At 40.3% G+C, this 16,936-nt stretch overlaps 1 protein-coding gene across 1 annotated transcript; it reads left to right on the forward strand.

The window, feature by feature from the left end:
- Positions 1–288: 288 nt before the first annotated feature.
- On the forward strand, positions 289–13,008 carry cavin1a (caveolae associated protein 1a). Its single transcript, XM_056751776.1, has 2 exons — positions 289–1,227; positions 10,843–13,008. Exons 1-2 carry the CDS (start codon positions 673–675, stop codon positions 11,572–11,574), a joined length of 1,287 nt encoding a protein of 428 aa, XP_056607754.1. The 5' UTR covers positions 289–672; the 3' UTR covers positions 11,575–13,008.
- Positions 13,009–16,936: the final 3,928 nt, after the last annotated feature.

The raw sequence follows: 16,936 nt of genomic DNA on the forward strand, positions 1-16,936 counted from the left end.
GAAATTTGTGATGGTGTTAACACTTAAAAGTTTCGGGAACACAAAACCATTGATCGTAATTTCATACTCAGATTAAGTCTTTTATGACTCATAAATCCATTTGAGTTGTTTGTCTCATACTCTTGCGTGTGTGAGTGTGTGGATGGGTATGTTCGTCTATGCCCCTGCCAGGTTCTGGGGAGGGTGGAGACTCCCCTTAAAGGGTCAATAGGGGCGTGGCTTTACCATAAGTGATGTCCACAGGGGGCTGGCCAAAGGGAGGAAAGGGAACCCTGGCAGGAGGGCTTCGCAGGGTGCTGTGGCATTTGTGCACGGTCACACGCACATACCTACTTGCACACACCTCAGTCCCAAGCTAGTCTCCTTCCACTGACTGGCCGAGGTCCCAGACTTCTGGACGGGAGCAACGTTTGAGGCGTTACTGCAAACTTAGTGAGTAGTGCGTAGTTGTAGAAGGTAGTGCAGGTGTACGGAGACATAGAAGTTTGGAAGTTGGAGTTGTTCAACTTTGATCGTTGGGTGTCTGCTGTCATCCAGTTCTTTTTTTAGTGCTTTATTTTTACCCTGGGCCTGCGTTCTTGCACACCGGACCACGTTTGTGCGCACTTCAAATCTCTGCCTGCAAGTAAGCGTGTGTGTGTGTATTCATCGTTGTGTACTTGAAACCTGACCATGGCCGACACTGACTTCAAACTGGAGCGCGCTATCTACGCCGAAGTCTCCGATGATGACGAGGAGGTTGCATTGGTTACGCCTGCGTCCAAACCTGCCAAATCCACCAAGGTGTCAACCTCAAAACGTGGGGACGATGTTGATGACAGTGACTCTGAGGTGGACCTGATGCTGGGACCCGGTCTCGATGGAGGCGGAAGTGGAGGAGTTGAGATGTCAGAGGCCCAGGCTACAGGTATGATGGTTCTGGCACTCCTAGATAAAATCATAGGTGTGGTTGACCAGATCCAGGAGACTCAGACTGGTTTAGAGGCCAAGCAGGAGACCATGGAGAAGAACATGACCGGCATCCAGACCGACCTGGCTAAGCTGGCAAAGAGTCACGTGGGAACTGCTGGGACGGTCAACAAGCTGCTGGACAAGGTGCGGAAAGTGAACGTCAACGTGAAAAGCGTGCGCACGGAACTGGACAAGCAGGCGGGACAAATCAAAAAGCTGGAGAACAATGAACATGAGCTCCTGAAGAGGAAGAACTTTAAAGTCCTCATCTTTCAGGTGAGTATGCGGCCGTGCTTGTGTTGGTGATCGCAAACCCAAACTGAGTTTTCTCACATATCTTAACCAAACGCTTCTAACTAACTTCCTGTACACCTCCAGTTCATGACTACCTCAAGGGCACAGAGTGATACTGCATGGTTCAATCTTTACTGGAAAACGGACAGACTTTCAGTTATCTGTCCAGAGGTATATCCTGGCCAACACTTTTGGGGTATGATGAGTTCAACAAAACTGAGAATTTGCAGCTGGAATCAAGAAATTGAATAATAATGAAATCATATTTAATAAATATACATCAAATGGAAGTGGAATTGGTTAAAAAAACAGAATTCACAGAAAATGTAACAGAAGAAATTCTGTCATCATTTACGCAATTCAAACCTGTATGACTTTTTTTACTTTCCCAGAACACAAAAGAAGATGTTTTGAGAGAAGTTGGTAACTGAACAGCCCCAGCACTGTTGCCATCACTGTTCTGTTACATTCTTCTAAATATCTTCTGTTGTGTTCCTCTGAAGAAAGAAAGTCATACAGGTTTGACAAAACACTGGTTAGTAAATGACAACAGAATTTTCATTTTTGGGTCAACTATTAAAACATTTTGGGTTACTTTAAACGTCACCTTTTATTGTCCATTTTTATTTATTTAAAACAAAAGCAACACAAATAACTTGTAATGTGTTAAAAAAACAATTAAAAATTTCTGGTAATTAAAAATGTTGTTATAATGTAGATGTGTGGGTTACCATATTTCAAAATAAAAGTCCCTCGTTGCAGTGATGCTATAGATAGAAGAACCATTTTTGGTTCTCCAATCATCCTTTAACCCTCCAAAATTGACCTTTGGAACAGAGCGATTTGTGAATTTCTTCTGCAGGTCTACATAACTTATAACCAATGCACTGCACCTATCTACTGTACAGCTAGGACTATTTCTGGATGCTTATAAAAGCTGGACCCCAGCTGCTGGGTGGTCTTCTTCTTTTTCCTTTCTCATAAAACCCTGAAGGTTTGTGTGTGTGTGTGTGTGTGTGTGTGTGTGTGTGTGTGTGTGTGAGGTGGACTAGGATATCTCACCACAGATGTGCTCCTCTCATTCACATCATCTGGAGTTTGGGTTTTCCAATGCATTCCTTTCCAATGAATTTTCCTGCATTCATTTGTTCAAAACTATTAAGTTATCTCGATAGCCCCGGATATAAGTAGGCTGATATCTCAGGCATCACATAAAGGTGCGTGTAAAACTTTTTGTCTTTGAATATGTGTGATCTTTCTGTCTTGGCCACTTTTGGAGTACACATGGATTGCTCTGCAGGGATTGGCCCTGAATTCCCCTCACACTGTCACAAAGTTTCAGCCTTCTTCTAAATGGACCTGTGAGGTTAGATAGGTTTCTGTCTAACCTCACAGCAACTTCTGAACAATGCTGGTTCAGCACATTGCACAAATATAGAAATGCGGCAAGGAGCCATATGCATGTCCCAAAACACAAATAAAGTTACAAAGTATTATTTCGCCTCTGAAGTTGACCACTCCAAAAGTGATGAGGAAAAAAATACATAAAAAATGCAGAAGTATGCACAAAACCAGTGGATTGTGTTGAATGATATACCGTATTATGGACTCTTGTAAAACTTTGGACAATGCTAAAGTGACAGTTCACTCAAAAATGAAAATTCTATCATCATTTACTCACCATATTTTTTAAACCTTTATGAATTTCTTTTGTCTGCACGAAACAAAAAATACAATATTTTAAGGAAAGTTACCGAACAGCACTGGACCCATTCACTTCTATTGTATGGACGCAAAACCAATGCAAGTGAATGGGGTCCAGTTAAAAGCATTCTTCAAAATATCTTGTTCTGGAGAAGAAAGAAAGTCATACAGGTTTGAAATGACAAGAGGTTAAGAAAATGATAGCAGAATGTTTATTTTTGGGTGAACTATCACATAGTTTAGCTGGTTCTTAGGAAATTGTGTTAATCCAAGAATTGTTAGGTTGCCTGTCTCTCATAAAATGGTGATGCACTAAATTGAGTTTAAATAAACAGTGTGATTTGAAATGGCTTGAAATTCCTGGCTGGAGAAATGGAAGTTTTGCAATAGTAATAATTTATATTGCATGTTAATATGCTTTTTTGGTTTGTTAAGGTGTTTCTACACAAGTGTATTGATTAAAATAAAATACATTGCTTTACATTTGATGAGCGCTTTAAACCTTCATACATACTTACTGTAAATGTCATGATCTATGGAACGTGAGATCAGTCTTACAGTACAAAGAGAGCAGGCACCTTAAGAAATAACAGTTTTATTTTTATCAATGTTTTACTCTTTCATCAAGGGAGGGCTATGAAATAACTGTATATGACTCTTTTCTTTGTGGAACACAAAATAAGATATTTTGAGAAATGTCTCAGTGGTTTTCTTTTTTCAAAGCAGTGGAAGTCAATGGGGTCCAAAGTTGATTGGTTATCAATGTTCCTCAAAATAAGAAAATAATATTCTTTGGTGTTCTGCAAAAGAAAGTCTTACAGGTTTGTAATGAATTTTAGTTGTAGGGTGCACTGTGCCTTTAAGGGTTGTCTAAGGTAGCCTTTGCATGTCAGTGGTCCTTCAGGACCAAAGTTGAAAAGCCTTCACTAAGTCATGTGTGTCTGTAGATTAATCACTATTCGTTGTTTTTAAAATACCACCAGACACTTCAGATGTGAATGTGTGTTCTCTGTAACCTGTGCCAACATGTGTTTAGCTCCAATCCTGGATCAGTATGTGGAGTAATATTTCGCTGCTATATAGGATTGCAGTTGTGTGGAGCAAGTTAAATGTGGATTGAGCGTGCTGGAGCGTTGGATGGACAGAAGCTCACACTGAGACCCCCATCCCCCCCAAACTCTCCTTACCGTCTAATTATAGAACAAAATGCGGTAATGTCTGCAGGCTGGCTTAAAGGTGGAGTGGCTGATTTGGAAAGGCGCTAACTTTAGCCTGCTAGCACTGAAATTATAATCCAACCCTCTAAACTATTCGCCGTCTAAAGCCACACCTCCACCAAACTCGTGAATGTACGAATGTATTCGTAAATCTACATAACGAATTACCAACTAAATCCATTAGATTCTTCTCGAAGCATGTTCAGTACATGCCTTTCCATAAGAAAGAAAGCAGTCATGGTATCGTCTTTCAGACCCTTTGCCGGCCGGAGCTGTCTCCATCGTTTAAAGCTGAACCGATGTAAATTCAAGGTTTTCCTTTTTCACGATCTTGAAGTTTTTTTCGTCACTGCTTTTTCAAAAACTGACTTTCGTTTTCCGTCAATTCCGCAGGAAAGTTTGATCATTGCTGTTTGTCCACCATTCTTCCTACATTGACACAGTGGATGTGAGCGCACTGCGGCGCTGATGACATATGATGTCTGCATTAACATGGTATGCAGTGGCATACAAAATATGTTGGCTGAAAATGTACACATGACCAGTCACAGCGTCGGCCAGAACGTTCTGATTGGGTGAACGTTTTTTGGTCTCACGCCGTTCACAGACGATGTTTAATTACAAAAATATTATTTGAGCACTATACCTCTTGATGGCTATCAGGATGTAAAGAGATTTCCAACCAACAGGACAAAAAATGAATCACCCACCCTGCCTTTAACAAAACTACTGTCTAGTAAAGAGTGTTATAGAAACAGCACCTGCTTTAGCAGATTTCAGTTTAATTCAGCATGGCGTTGAAAACATATTTTAGTGCTTGAATCGGTTAATGGTACAGTTAAAAAAAATCGCATGTCATTCAAAACCTGTATATGACTCTTTCTCCTACCAAGAGAAGTGTCTCAGTGGTTTTGTGTCCATACAATTGAGGGGCCAATGTTGTTTGGTCACCAACGTTCTTCAGAATATCTTAATTTGTGTTCTGCAGAAAAAAGAAATTCATTCAGGTTTGAAATGACTCGAGAATGATTAAAATAATATGTGGTTCATAGTCAGATTGCCATGATCATTTAACACCCCATATGTGATTCCGGTAAGCCATAAGAAAGTTATGCAGTATGTTAATATTTATAACATAACTTTTATAACTATTATACCATAATATTTAATACATAACATTTATTGCATTACTGCAGTGAGGCTGAATCCTCTGACGGCCGGGTCAGTGTGTTCTAGCACTTTGCTGTTGTTTACTCTGTACCAGCGTTACTGCATTTAGATCCACTAACTAGTAATTTCCTTTCAGCGTTGCTCTGAGAGACTGCCTGAGGGAAAACATGGGTGATGTAATAGGTCTCTTATGTTTATAATGCACATGGTACTGCACGATAGAAATGAGGGGGCGCAATTGAAGTCATATATTTTTATTGTAAAATGTTGTTCTGTTGGTTCAGGGACCTGTTTGCCATTATTTCTCTAGGTATCTCTTGCGTAATGAGGATCATTATAGTCTGTTAGGAATAAACAGAATACACACCAGATGGATCACATACATGGAGTACTTTTGTCTCGTCTGAGAATAAGCAAACTGGCAAATTACAAATACTTAAAAGAACAGTTCACCCAAAAAATACAATTCTGTCATCATTTACTCACTCTCAAGTTGTTCCAAATCTGTATGCATTTCTTTCTGAACACAGAGAAAGATATTTTGAAGAATGCTCATAACCAAACAGTTCTTGTCCACCATTGACTACCGTAGTAGGAAAGATTGCTTTGTACTTTTCTTTGTTCTGTTGAACACAATAGAAACATTTTGAAGAATGTAGGAAACCAAACAGTTCTGGGGTACCTTTGACTACCATTGTCATTTCTCCTACTATTGTAGTCAATGGTGACCAACAACTGTTTGGTTACAAGCATTCTTCCAAATATCTTCCTCTGTGTTCATCAGAACAAAGAAACACAGATTTGCAACAAACTGATTTGCTGACAGAATTGATGACAGACTTTTAGCTGTGTACACATGTCATTTCTGTAGTATTTGCATGTATAAATATATCCAAATATTTGCAAAAAATAGACTGTATATATGACAAGATATTCATTTATGAAATATGTAGGGTGTGTGTGTGTGTGTCACAGCTTGTGGAGTCTCAGTTTCACAGATCTCTGCTGGAATGTCCACTGAGGCTGCAGGTTACACTACTGGCATTTATCAGATATCTAATCACAGACCCCTGAGACCCACATCAATTACCCCAGTAAAACTCTACTTCTGCTAGGTGACAGGCCGATATGCGTACACAAGTAGGGAGTAGGAGAAAGCGAGATACTTGTGTACACATATTCATATTTTTAGGTATAAATAAGTTGACATTTCAATTTTAATAGTCAGTGCCAAAATACTTGAGATGACAGATGTTCAATGAAGCCCCACTGAGTGAAAATATGACCGCTGGAGTTTCTCTTTTAAGAGCCATGCAAATGGAAATATTGCAACCTGTTATTTCAGCACCCGTGAGAATCTGAATCTCAAATTGTAAGGCTTTAACACTGAGAGAGGCTGTTGGGAGCAGAAGGGTTTAGGTGATGTGACTTATAGGGTTTGCGTGATCTTACTGCTGCATTGCTGGCCTGCGCTCTATTTATTGCGCTGAATTCAGGGTATCAGATTTACACAGACGGCAGTGTGTGTTCAGTGTGAGCGTGTGTGTGTAGTACAGGCCAGAATATGAAGTTTGATGAATGGGTTGAAGATAAATGCAGCATGTGTTGCCACCTGTGCGGGTGTGTGTGCGTGGTTTTAAAGAAGGTAGCCAACTTTTTGGTAGACCCATAGCAGGTGACGTGTTAAATAGGAGACTTGGAATGACTGTATTTGTGTAATTGAGATATTTTATGTGTAACGTTGATAGCGTATCGCAAGTGATTTCTCTCAGGTCCTGGAATAACTAGATTCTTTTATATCGCTTGCACGGGGCAGGGCTGCGGATGAATATGTTGTTATTAAATATAGATCGCCAAGAGCAACACTCGATACTGAAGCAATCCTGTGCAGCAGTGTGCATCCACAGGATGTCTGTCTTTTTGGCATACTGTAGCTTTTACCCTTTGTATCCACTTCTCCATTAATCTTGTTTTCCTTAAATCGCACCCCTAGATATTTGTTACTTTTATCCTTTCATCTTTAATTGTGACTTGAACACCTGCCTGTAGGGAGATGGAAGGGTTTGTAATTCCCCCAATTGGAGAAACTATATCGGCTAACAAAACCCATTGACATCCATTAAAGAAATTAGCATCTAGACTGAGGAAATGTTTAGTTGCTGTAACCCCCCTCATATTCCACTATTCCATTTCATTCTATAGGGATATTTTTCCATGTATTTATTTGCTTTGTTTTGTTATTTGTTTATTGTTATATTGTTTATTTAAATAGTATTGTTTACATTTATTGCTTTTGCGCTTTTTGCTGCTCCAGTTTTGTGGTGATAAGTATAATGTGCAATATATAATGATACAGTATAAGTGCAATGTCTATATATGTGTTGCTGTAATTTAACTATAGTTACAGTGCTTTGGATTGTGCCTAAGAACACCTGTCACCCATAAACCACCACTGTAATGCACAGCCTCATTTTTATAATATATGCATCACATTCCAAAGTGTTCTTTATCATATAATGCTTCCCAAACTGGAACATTTCTGTACCCATCCTTAAAATGTTGGGTCACATGCAGAGGAGGTCAAAGGTCGAAGAACCTTCATTACTTTGCTATATGAAAGCATGAAAATAACTGCTGGCCCCGTTTCACCCCTGGAGAGTAATATAGTTTCTAGCCAATGAGAAATAACCTGGAAATATTTGCTTCAACGAGTGTATCAGTGTGTGTTTGTGCACTATGCTTGTGTTTGTATGTCGCACTTCCAAAGCTTATTTTTGATTCAAAACCTCTCCAGACCTCTCATTCTGACAGATAAGACACATATCTTGTTGTTTTCATAAGTGATAAATAGTCTCTTTACAGTTGCCTTCATAAACAAGCGATTACGATTTATAAAGGTTTGAGTTTTTGGTTCTTAGTGAGAGTTCTGATCTATCTGCTCTGTTGTGGACCCAACCAAACCCAGCAGTTGCTCTTTACCTCATCCTCAACATGTCACACACACAGCTGTTGTCAACTCATCACAAACAAGTTCTGTGTAGCTGTATATGTCGTGCAGACTGCTGCCTTAAAATGTGTTATTGTTGTCTTGGGAACAGTTGTCATGGTGCCATGCCCATGGATAGCTGTTAATCGTGTAATTATTCGTCTCTTTAGATTAATAGGGTTGTGATCCTTCTATATATATATTATGTGGGCTTTAGAACAAAGCTGTTATACGAGGGGTTTTAAGTTGTGATATGGCACCAGACACACTGGCAGCTAAATCAATGTAGTGTTTATTGCTGCTTTATTTGTGCTGGTGTTTTTACCAATTAACCCAAGTTAACCTAAAAACGTCTGCAAATCCGAAAAGGTTTTACATTACAAATAACTTTAAGACAAACAGTAGCCACCAAAGTGAGCAAAGTCGTAAACTAGTGCTAACATCAGAGACTTCACAGTTAGGCTGTTATCTTTCTCAGCCATCTGTCCAACCCCCCCAACCTACATAGACATCTGAGTCTTCTGCACTGAGCACAAAGCCACATTACCTGAAGGTCTCAAGTATGGGTCTTGTCTTTAAAAAGCCTATGAATCTATCAATGGATGTGTGGTTGCTATGGTAACAACATCTCTAATGCTAGTGTGCTGTAGGGAATTATGATTCAGGATCAGGCATTATGGCATATACTAATGATTACTGTTCGGATAATGAGGGAGATGGAATGCAGAGAGGGGAAAGGCTGATCTAAAATAAACACACACACACACATATTCAACCTTCACAACCCGATATGGATAGAGGCGAGTTTACAAGGACTTCCACTGGCACACAGTCAGAGAGAAGGCAGATTGTTAATATAAAGAACTGTCCAATTGTTAATTGTAAGGAAACAATCTTTGTGAGAACGAGAGGTTTACAGCATTTACAGACTCAGGTCCCAATACTCAGACAGCCCACAGACCCCAATATGAATAACTGGATTTTCCCTGTTTATTCTTTAAACAGCTTTTATTAAAGTATTAAACAGTATTATTGTCTTACTTAAAGCATAACAGGTTATTTTACTAACACAATTAGTGAAATACACTGAATGTTTGTTATATTTCTAATGATAATCTTATCTGTCAAAGGCAAGTATTTGAAGGGCTGTTTCTCCTTCTGACCACCAGAGGGCGTGTTGTACTTATTCAAGCTCACTGCAGTCATTATAACTTACTTGGGTGTAATCAAAAGATTAAATGTACTATGCGGTATCATTCAGCACCATATGGCAGTATGCCTGCTTTTCCTTTTTCCAGTGAATTAAAGGTTTTAATACGTTCGATTTCACAAAAAGGCTTTAGTCCTTTTGGTGTCTGCACGACTTATCTTTGTACAGTGTGCCGTGACAACTGTCTTAAAGGCTATGCAAAGCCAAAACTATTTTTTTAAGTATTATAATTACGTAAAGTAACTTTTGGGGTGACGACGTTACAAGGAAAAAAATGTAATTCAGTCATCATTTACTCACCCTCAAGTTGTTCCAAGCCTGTATACATTTCTTTGTTCTGCTAAGGGAAATAAATCCTATGGGCGTCAATAAGGGATGAGATCTGTTTGTTTACTGACATCCTTCCAATTATCTTCCTTTGTGTTAGGCAGAACAAAGAGATGTATACAGGGTTGCAACAATCTGAGGGTGAGTAAATGATGACAGTTTTCTTTTTTGGGTGAACTAGCACTTAAATGTGTGTCATCTAACCCTTCTCCTCACATTGGCCGCTAGGGGGAGTGCGTCTCTCATCTGTAAACTCTCTAATGGCCTGAAGTTGAAAATAATTGCATTGACATTTTCTGTCTTTGCATAAAAATCAGTTCGTTATCTTACAACAAAGACCCTTCACCCGTAAAAAAATGTAATTGCCTTCACAGAGGTTAGATGAGTTACAGCATGTCTTGAGGAGTCAAGCTGAACAGGTTTTTGGGGGTGCCAATATGAAGTAATTGTATGTCTTAAGATGGAGTAAAGTCAAATTGGTGAGGCTATATAGCCAGAACACATTTATTAAGTAGCTTATTGCTTCCTTATTGGAAATTCATTGGGTTAGTCAGGATAGCTATGACAGGAATAACAAGTGGTTAGATAAAATCATGCGTTTTGAGCAAGGGCGAATTCAGAATTGCATTATGAAACATGTCTATTTTAGCGTACTGTCTTTTTGTGTTGTTTATGCAATCCCCTCTCTGTTTATTGAAGATAATATTGAAAGTCTGAATTATTTTAGGGATTCGTTTATTTTTATTTGTATGAAATGGTAATGTCAAGAGGTAAAGTACATTTAGCTGGTCCTTTTTTTGTTGTATACATGGCTGGTTTTTAGGTAAATAAGCGGGAATTAAATCTAATTTGGTATAGCCCAGTTTAAAAAAGAAAAAGATAGCATCCAGTAAAGCGCAAATACTAGTAATGTCTTTATTTACTTTGGTGCTGATGAACATTGAGCTATTGTTTAAATTTGCTTTTTCTATTTTCTTTCATAGGACAAGGAAAAACCTGTTAAAGGCCCTAAGACGCCAGTGGCTGTTGGAGAAGAAGGAGAGCAGGTGCTGAGTGAAGGTGGAGAGGAAGTTGAAGAAGAGGTGGAGATTGAAGAGATCATTGAAGAATCTCGTTCTGATCGCATTAAACGCAGCGGCCTCCAGAAGGTTGACAATCTGAAGAAAGCCTTCAGCAAGGAGCAGATGGAAAAGACCAGACAGAGAACCAAGGACAACCTTGAGAAAACCAGACAGAGAACTAAAGCGAACCTGGAGAAAACACGTCAAAGAACCCGTGAGAACCTGGAGAAGACCAAGAAGAGTTTTGGGAAGAAGATGGGGAAGCTGGGAACAAAGATGACGCCCAACACAGAGCGCCGCGAGAAGATCCGCAGCTCTAGGGAGAAGATGACTAAGTCGTTGACGCCCGCTCACAAGTACTACGGCCGCTCCAAATTGACCACCTATCGTGTACCGCCATTTACCTTCCACGTGAAAAAGATCCGCGAGGGTGAGATGGAGCCCACATCGGAGCCTGAGGAGCAGGTGGAGGAGAATGAGGAGGTCCAGGAGATTCTTGAGGAGGAGGAAGGAGTTGGCCTCGTGTCAAAGGTGGAGGAAGGTGAACTGGTGAATCTGGACAGCCCGGAAACGGATGCTTTGCTTGAGGCAGCTGATCACGCCCGGCTGGTGTTACAGGATACGGTGAGGCCCAGAGAAAAAGCCAGCCAGTAAGACGAGCCGGAGGAAAAGCTCAAGATGCGGGGGTCTAGAGATAAATGAGGATAAATGGATGTAGGGAACTGGGATATGATTGAGGGCGGAATAAGAAAGCAAGGAAATGTGGAATAGACTGGACCTTTGGCTGAACATTTTGTTTGTTTGTTGTTTGTTATTATATATTAGGCTAAACCCCAAGATTGTGATTTGTTTTCAACAATCAGTTTCTAAAACTGACTAAAGATCACTTTTTATTGTGTTAATTTGTCTCTGAAAGGATTAAGGAAATTGTTTGGTGTGATTTTGAAGTTTTCATAATCTTGACATGATCTTAATGAACATAAAATGTTATATAATAACACAAAGCTGAATGTGTGTGTGTGAGGGGGTGCAGTCATAAAAAAGATTCATAAATTCTCTCTTTAATGTCCTATTACATGGGGTATAATGTTAACCTAATTGTGAATTTGAACACTACCAAGGTGAAGCTAGATAGTATTTATAAATTTATATTAATGTGTCTACATTTGAACACGCTGTATTCTATGTAATATCTTCTGATACGCATGACCTCTGATTTCAAGAGTATGAAATAACAGCAGGCCTTGTGCATCTATCTGAACATTTTTATCAAAGAATGAAATGTTGGAATGATTTGAAAGTGAAACAGTGCTACGAATTCAATTACAAGAAAGGAAGTAAAGATTAATGAATTAACTGTTGACTAACTGACATTTTCTCTGTTGATACTGAAGGTTTCACAATCATGAAAAGGTGTTTTCTGTTTAGTCACGAATGTGATCATGATGCGTTAAATCCTTTATTCTCTGACTCAGACTTTGTCTAAATGTTATTTGATGTTATAATTATTGAAATTCCCATATGGTGAACATGTTTAATCTTAGATCAAACAGAATATCAATGTGATTTGAAAAGGTTGTTTTTGGTTACATTCATCCTGAGGTATATTCAGTATTTGGATGATTCTCGTATTTGTACATATACAGTTTTACATGCTCGCACCAAGTCTGTTTATTTTCTTTTTCATACACATACAGTACACAAATGCAGTATTAGATAAACAGGGACCTATATGGAAAAGTATTGCTCATATTTGTAGTGATCTACACAGCTGTGTAGTCAGGCTCATCATTGACTTTCTGTATTTGAATATTAAACCCAAATACTAAATGTCAAAAGAGCCATATATATGTCATTTCATTTATACAAACAATACACTGAAAGTACATTGTTTTTGTATCATGTTGATGATATGATGTAATAAAAATATGAAGTTAATGTAGCATGGTCACAGCGATAGTTTTCTGGATGTAATGTTCAATGAATGAAGATAAATGAAGCTCTACGTAGTTCTTTGTTGCCCTGTGAGGTTTGTTGCTGTATAAAATGATTAGGGGAACATTGCTTTTATTAAACAAATAAAGCTGCAAAATTAAGTAAAAAAAACCTTATGAGATATTTACTTTATAAAGATCTAAGGTACTGGAGAGGAGAATCCGGCCGATGGTAGAACCTCGGATTCAGGGGAAACAGTGTGGTTTCCGTCCCGGTCGTGGAACACTGGACCAGCTCTATACCCTCTCCAGGGTGCTGGAGGGTTCATGGGAGTTTGCCCAACCAATCCACATGTGTTTTGTGGATTTGGAAAAGCCATTCGACTGTGTCCCTCGCGGCATCTTGTGGAGGGTGCTCCGGAAGTATGGGATTCAGGACACTTTGCTAAGGGCTATCCGGTCCCTGTACCACCGGAGCAGGAGCTTGGTTCGCATTGCCGGCAGTAAGTCAGACTTGTTTCCGGTGCATGTTGGACTCCGGCAGGGCTGCCCTTTGTCGCCGGTTCGTTTCATAATTTTTATGGACAGAATTTCTAGGCACAGCCAGGGGCCGGAGGGCATTGGGTTTGGGGACCACACGATTTCATCTCTGCTCTTTGCGGATGATGTCGTCGTGCTGGCCCCATCAGAACAGGACCTTCAGCATGCACTGGGACGGTTTGCAGCCGAGTGCGAAGCGGCTGGGATGAGAATCAGCACCTCCAAATCTGAGGCCATGGTTCTCAGTCGGAAAAGGGTGGCTTGCTCACTTCAGGTAGGTGGAGAGTTCCTGCCTCAAGTGGAGGAGTACCAATATCTGGGGGTCTTGTTCACGAGTGAGGGAAGGATGGAACGGGAGATTGACAGACGGATCGGTGCAGCTTCTGCAGTAATGCGGTCGCTGTACCGGTCTGTCGTGGTGAAGAAGGAGCTGAGCTGCAAGGCGAAGCTCTCGATTTACCGGTCAATCTACGTTCCTTCTCTCACCTAAGGACAAGATTCCGGATACAGGCGGCCGAAATGAGCTTTCTCCGCTGGGTGGGTGGGCGATCCCTTAGAGATAGGGTGAGAAGCTCGGTCACTCGGGAGGAGCTCAGAGTAGATCCGCTGCTCCTCCACATCGAGAGGGGCCAGCTAAGGTGGCTCGGGCATCTTTTCCGGATGCCCCCTGGACGCCTTCCCGGGAAGGTGTTCCGGGCATGTCCCACTGAGAGGAGACCCCGGGGAAGACCTAGGACACGCTGGAGGGACTATGTCTCCCGGCTGGCCTGGGAACGCCTCGGTGTCCCCCCGGAATAGCTGGAGGAAATGTCTAGGGAGAGGGAAGTCTGGGCATCCCTGCTTAGACTGCTGCCCCCGCGACCCGGCCCCGGATAAGCGGTAGAAAATGGATGGATGGATGGAGATCTAAGTGCTGCTTGTTAAAAATCATTGGAAACAGAATGACAATGGTACAATAGTTGCTATAGTACAAAAGTAATGTACACCTGCTGTAATGTTGCCTAAATTAGATGCCTAATGACTTTTGAAGCATCCATTGATGCATTGATCCATGATGCATTTTTCATCAATATAGTAAAGTATTAAAATATTCACATTTTCATAGATTGGATTTGTCAGTACACTGCATAATGCAGTAATGCAGGCAGCTAGTTCTGGATTTAGCTTGGTCTCTCTCTCTCTCTCTCTCTCTCTCTCTCTGTCTCTGTCCTTGGTGGTGGTGTGTTGGTTGTAGAGGGAATCCATTAAAGGAATCAATGAAGGAATATGATTAAGGAGAGTGCTCTTCTAAAACGGCGGAGGACGACAACAGGAGACAAAGAAGGAGCTTGGATAAAAGACACAACACAAGAAAAGCAGACACTGACAACCAAATTTGATGATATTTCTTCACAGACAAGGCTCTCAGCTGTTCAGCAGCCGTAAAAAGATAACAACAGGCACCAGAAACTGCTTCTCACGATTTTAACACAAATAATACTTGGAAACCTTATTTTACTATTTAACATGTTTGATTTAGCAACACATCAGACAACATTGAATCGCGCTTACTTGATATTCAAATGATAAGAGTGGGTAAAATCATTTTTTAAATAATAACTAAATAGATTACAGTCTGTACGGAGATAAAAAAAAACATGTTTAATATAAGATATGAAACATCTCAGTGCCACGTAACATAATTCCAAGACTAGTTCTTACAGTAAACCAGCACGAGTCTGTTTTGTCCATTAGTATCCCATGAGAACAGACGCTTGTCTGTCCACAAACACAATCGCAGGAAGGACCCACTATGACATAGGGGTGATGTTGTTTTTCTTCGAGGTAGTTGTGAATTTTCTTCCTTGCTAAATGTTGAGGCCGAATTGCAGTAGGCAGTGCCTGTAATAACTAATAGCCTGCATGATTTGTCTAAAACAAGACTGTTATTATATGTGCCCTGCATGTGAGAGGAGACATATGTTGGTTATCCGAGACTTTATTAACCCATTAAATGAGATCAGTTGCATTTTAGCAAGACATACTAATGCACATTGGGATGGCTTCTCTCCTCTTTAGTTTTATAGGCATGTTTTCTACAAAAGTCCCTAAATGACACTTCTAAATGTACTCTGACTCAAAAAATGTACGTCGTCATACATTGATTTCACAGAGGTTAGATGAGTTACAGCATGTCTAGAAGAGGCTACTACAGTTTTCATAGCACACTACTACACATTTTTTATAAAAGGTATTTTCCTCTGTATACCATTAGTGACAGAAGAGCAGATATAGCAGAAACGACAAAGACTTGGCACTTTGGCCATATCCTCAACTCTGTGAAAAACACCATCTGGTGTTTCCTTCGAAGTCCATTTGTAATGTACGAACACACTGAATGCATTACACAGTGACACACATTGTTTTATATTTCAAGGAAACACGCTTAAGCTTAATAAAATAAATAAAATGTTTAATTCAATAAAAGTTTTAGTCATATACTTTGTTTTTGCAAAAAATGCTTTAGTTTCAGACTCAATTTGTCACACAACACTTTAACCAAGTTTTTAAGCTGATCATTTGGCCCCCCGATTTACAAAATGGTTTCATCCTCAACTCGTTTCAAAACAACATAATTATTCGAGTAAATAAAAAGGACATGAAAAATATAATAACCTTGAGTTCATTTAAATATTTTTTCTCCACCACCCGTGTCCGAGTGTTATTAAAAGGATTTCATCGATTATGGGCAGACGTCAAAACGCTACACCTTTCACATCCACTGAATTAAAGTTGATATGACGTCAGCGCTGCCAGTAATTCAGATGACTTCCAGCCGCGCTGTTCCGTAAATCCGCCCTTCCTCCCGCCGCACTAGCTTTCAGAACAGCGCGCTCGGAGGGAGGACACATCTGTCATAACAGCCTACCTTGCCAGCGCCATAAACACAGACGCTCTCAAACTCGCTTGGTGTTTGTCCCGCCTTCCCAGCCTCCTTCGAGTTCAGCTATTGGTCAAAATCGCGTTCTCGTTCACAAGCGTCCTAAAGTCCTGTCAATCAAAGAGTAGCTGGAAATGTGCAGCACATTTTCGCATAGAGCGCAGTAGATTGCGTACCAGTGGTCCAAGAAAAGTTGGTAAAGACGTTTTCAGAATAGCGAAAAACCTTTTAAACTCGAGTTACTGGCGTTTCGGACGACTTGGTAACGTTTCGACGGCGCTTGTTTCCGCAGGGGACTTGTGGACAGATCGACACATTTTCTCAGAACCCTCGAGCTACACACAGGAGGGGTAAGTTATCCAGCAACCTCTTTTTTATGGCTGTCAACAAGCGCAATCGAGCAATTCTGTGGATGTTTTCAGTTAAAATGTGTTCTGCGGTTTATGTCCCATATCAAGGTTCGTGAATACTGTTTTGCATCGAGTTGTGTGATGATGTACTAAAGTGCTAAGCTGCCGTTTCATTTCTGAGAAGGCGATGCGCTGATGACGGAAATAAATGTACACAATGTTTCAGCTGAGCCGTTACATGAAAATATAACAATGTATCACTTTGTAAGGAG

Source organism: Triplophysa dalaica, chromosome 7, assembly GCF_015846415.1.
Source record: "Triplophysa dalaica isolate WHDGS20190420 chromosome 7, ASM1584641v1, whole genome shotgun sequence".
NCBI classification, from domain to species: domain Eukaryota; kingdom Metazoa; phylum Chordata; class Actinopteri; order Cypriniformes; family Nemacheilidae; genus Triplophysa; species Triplophysa dalaica.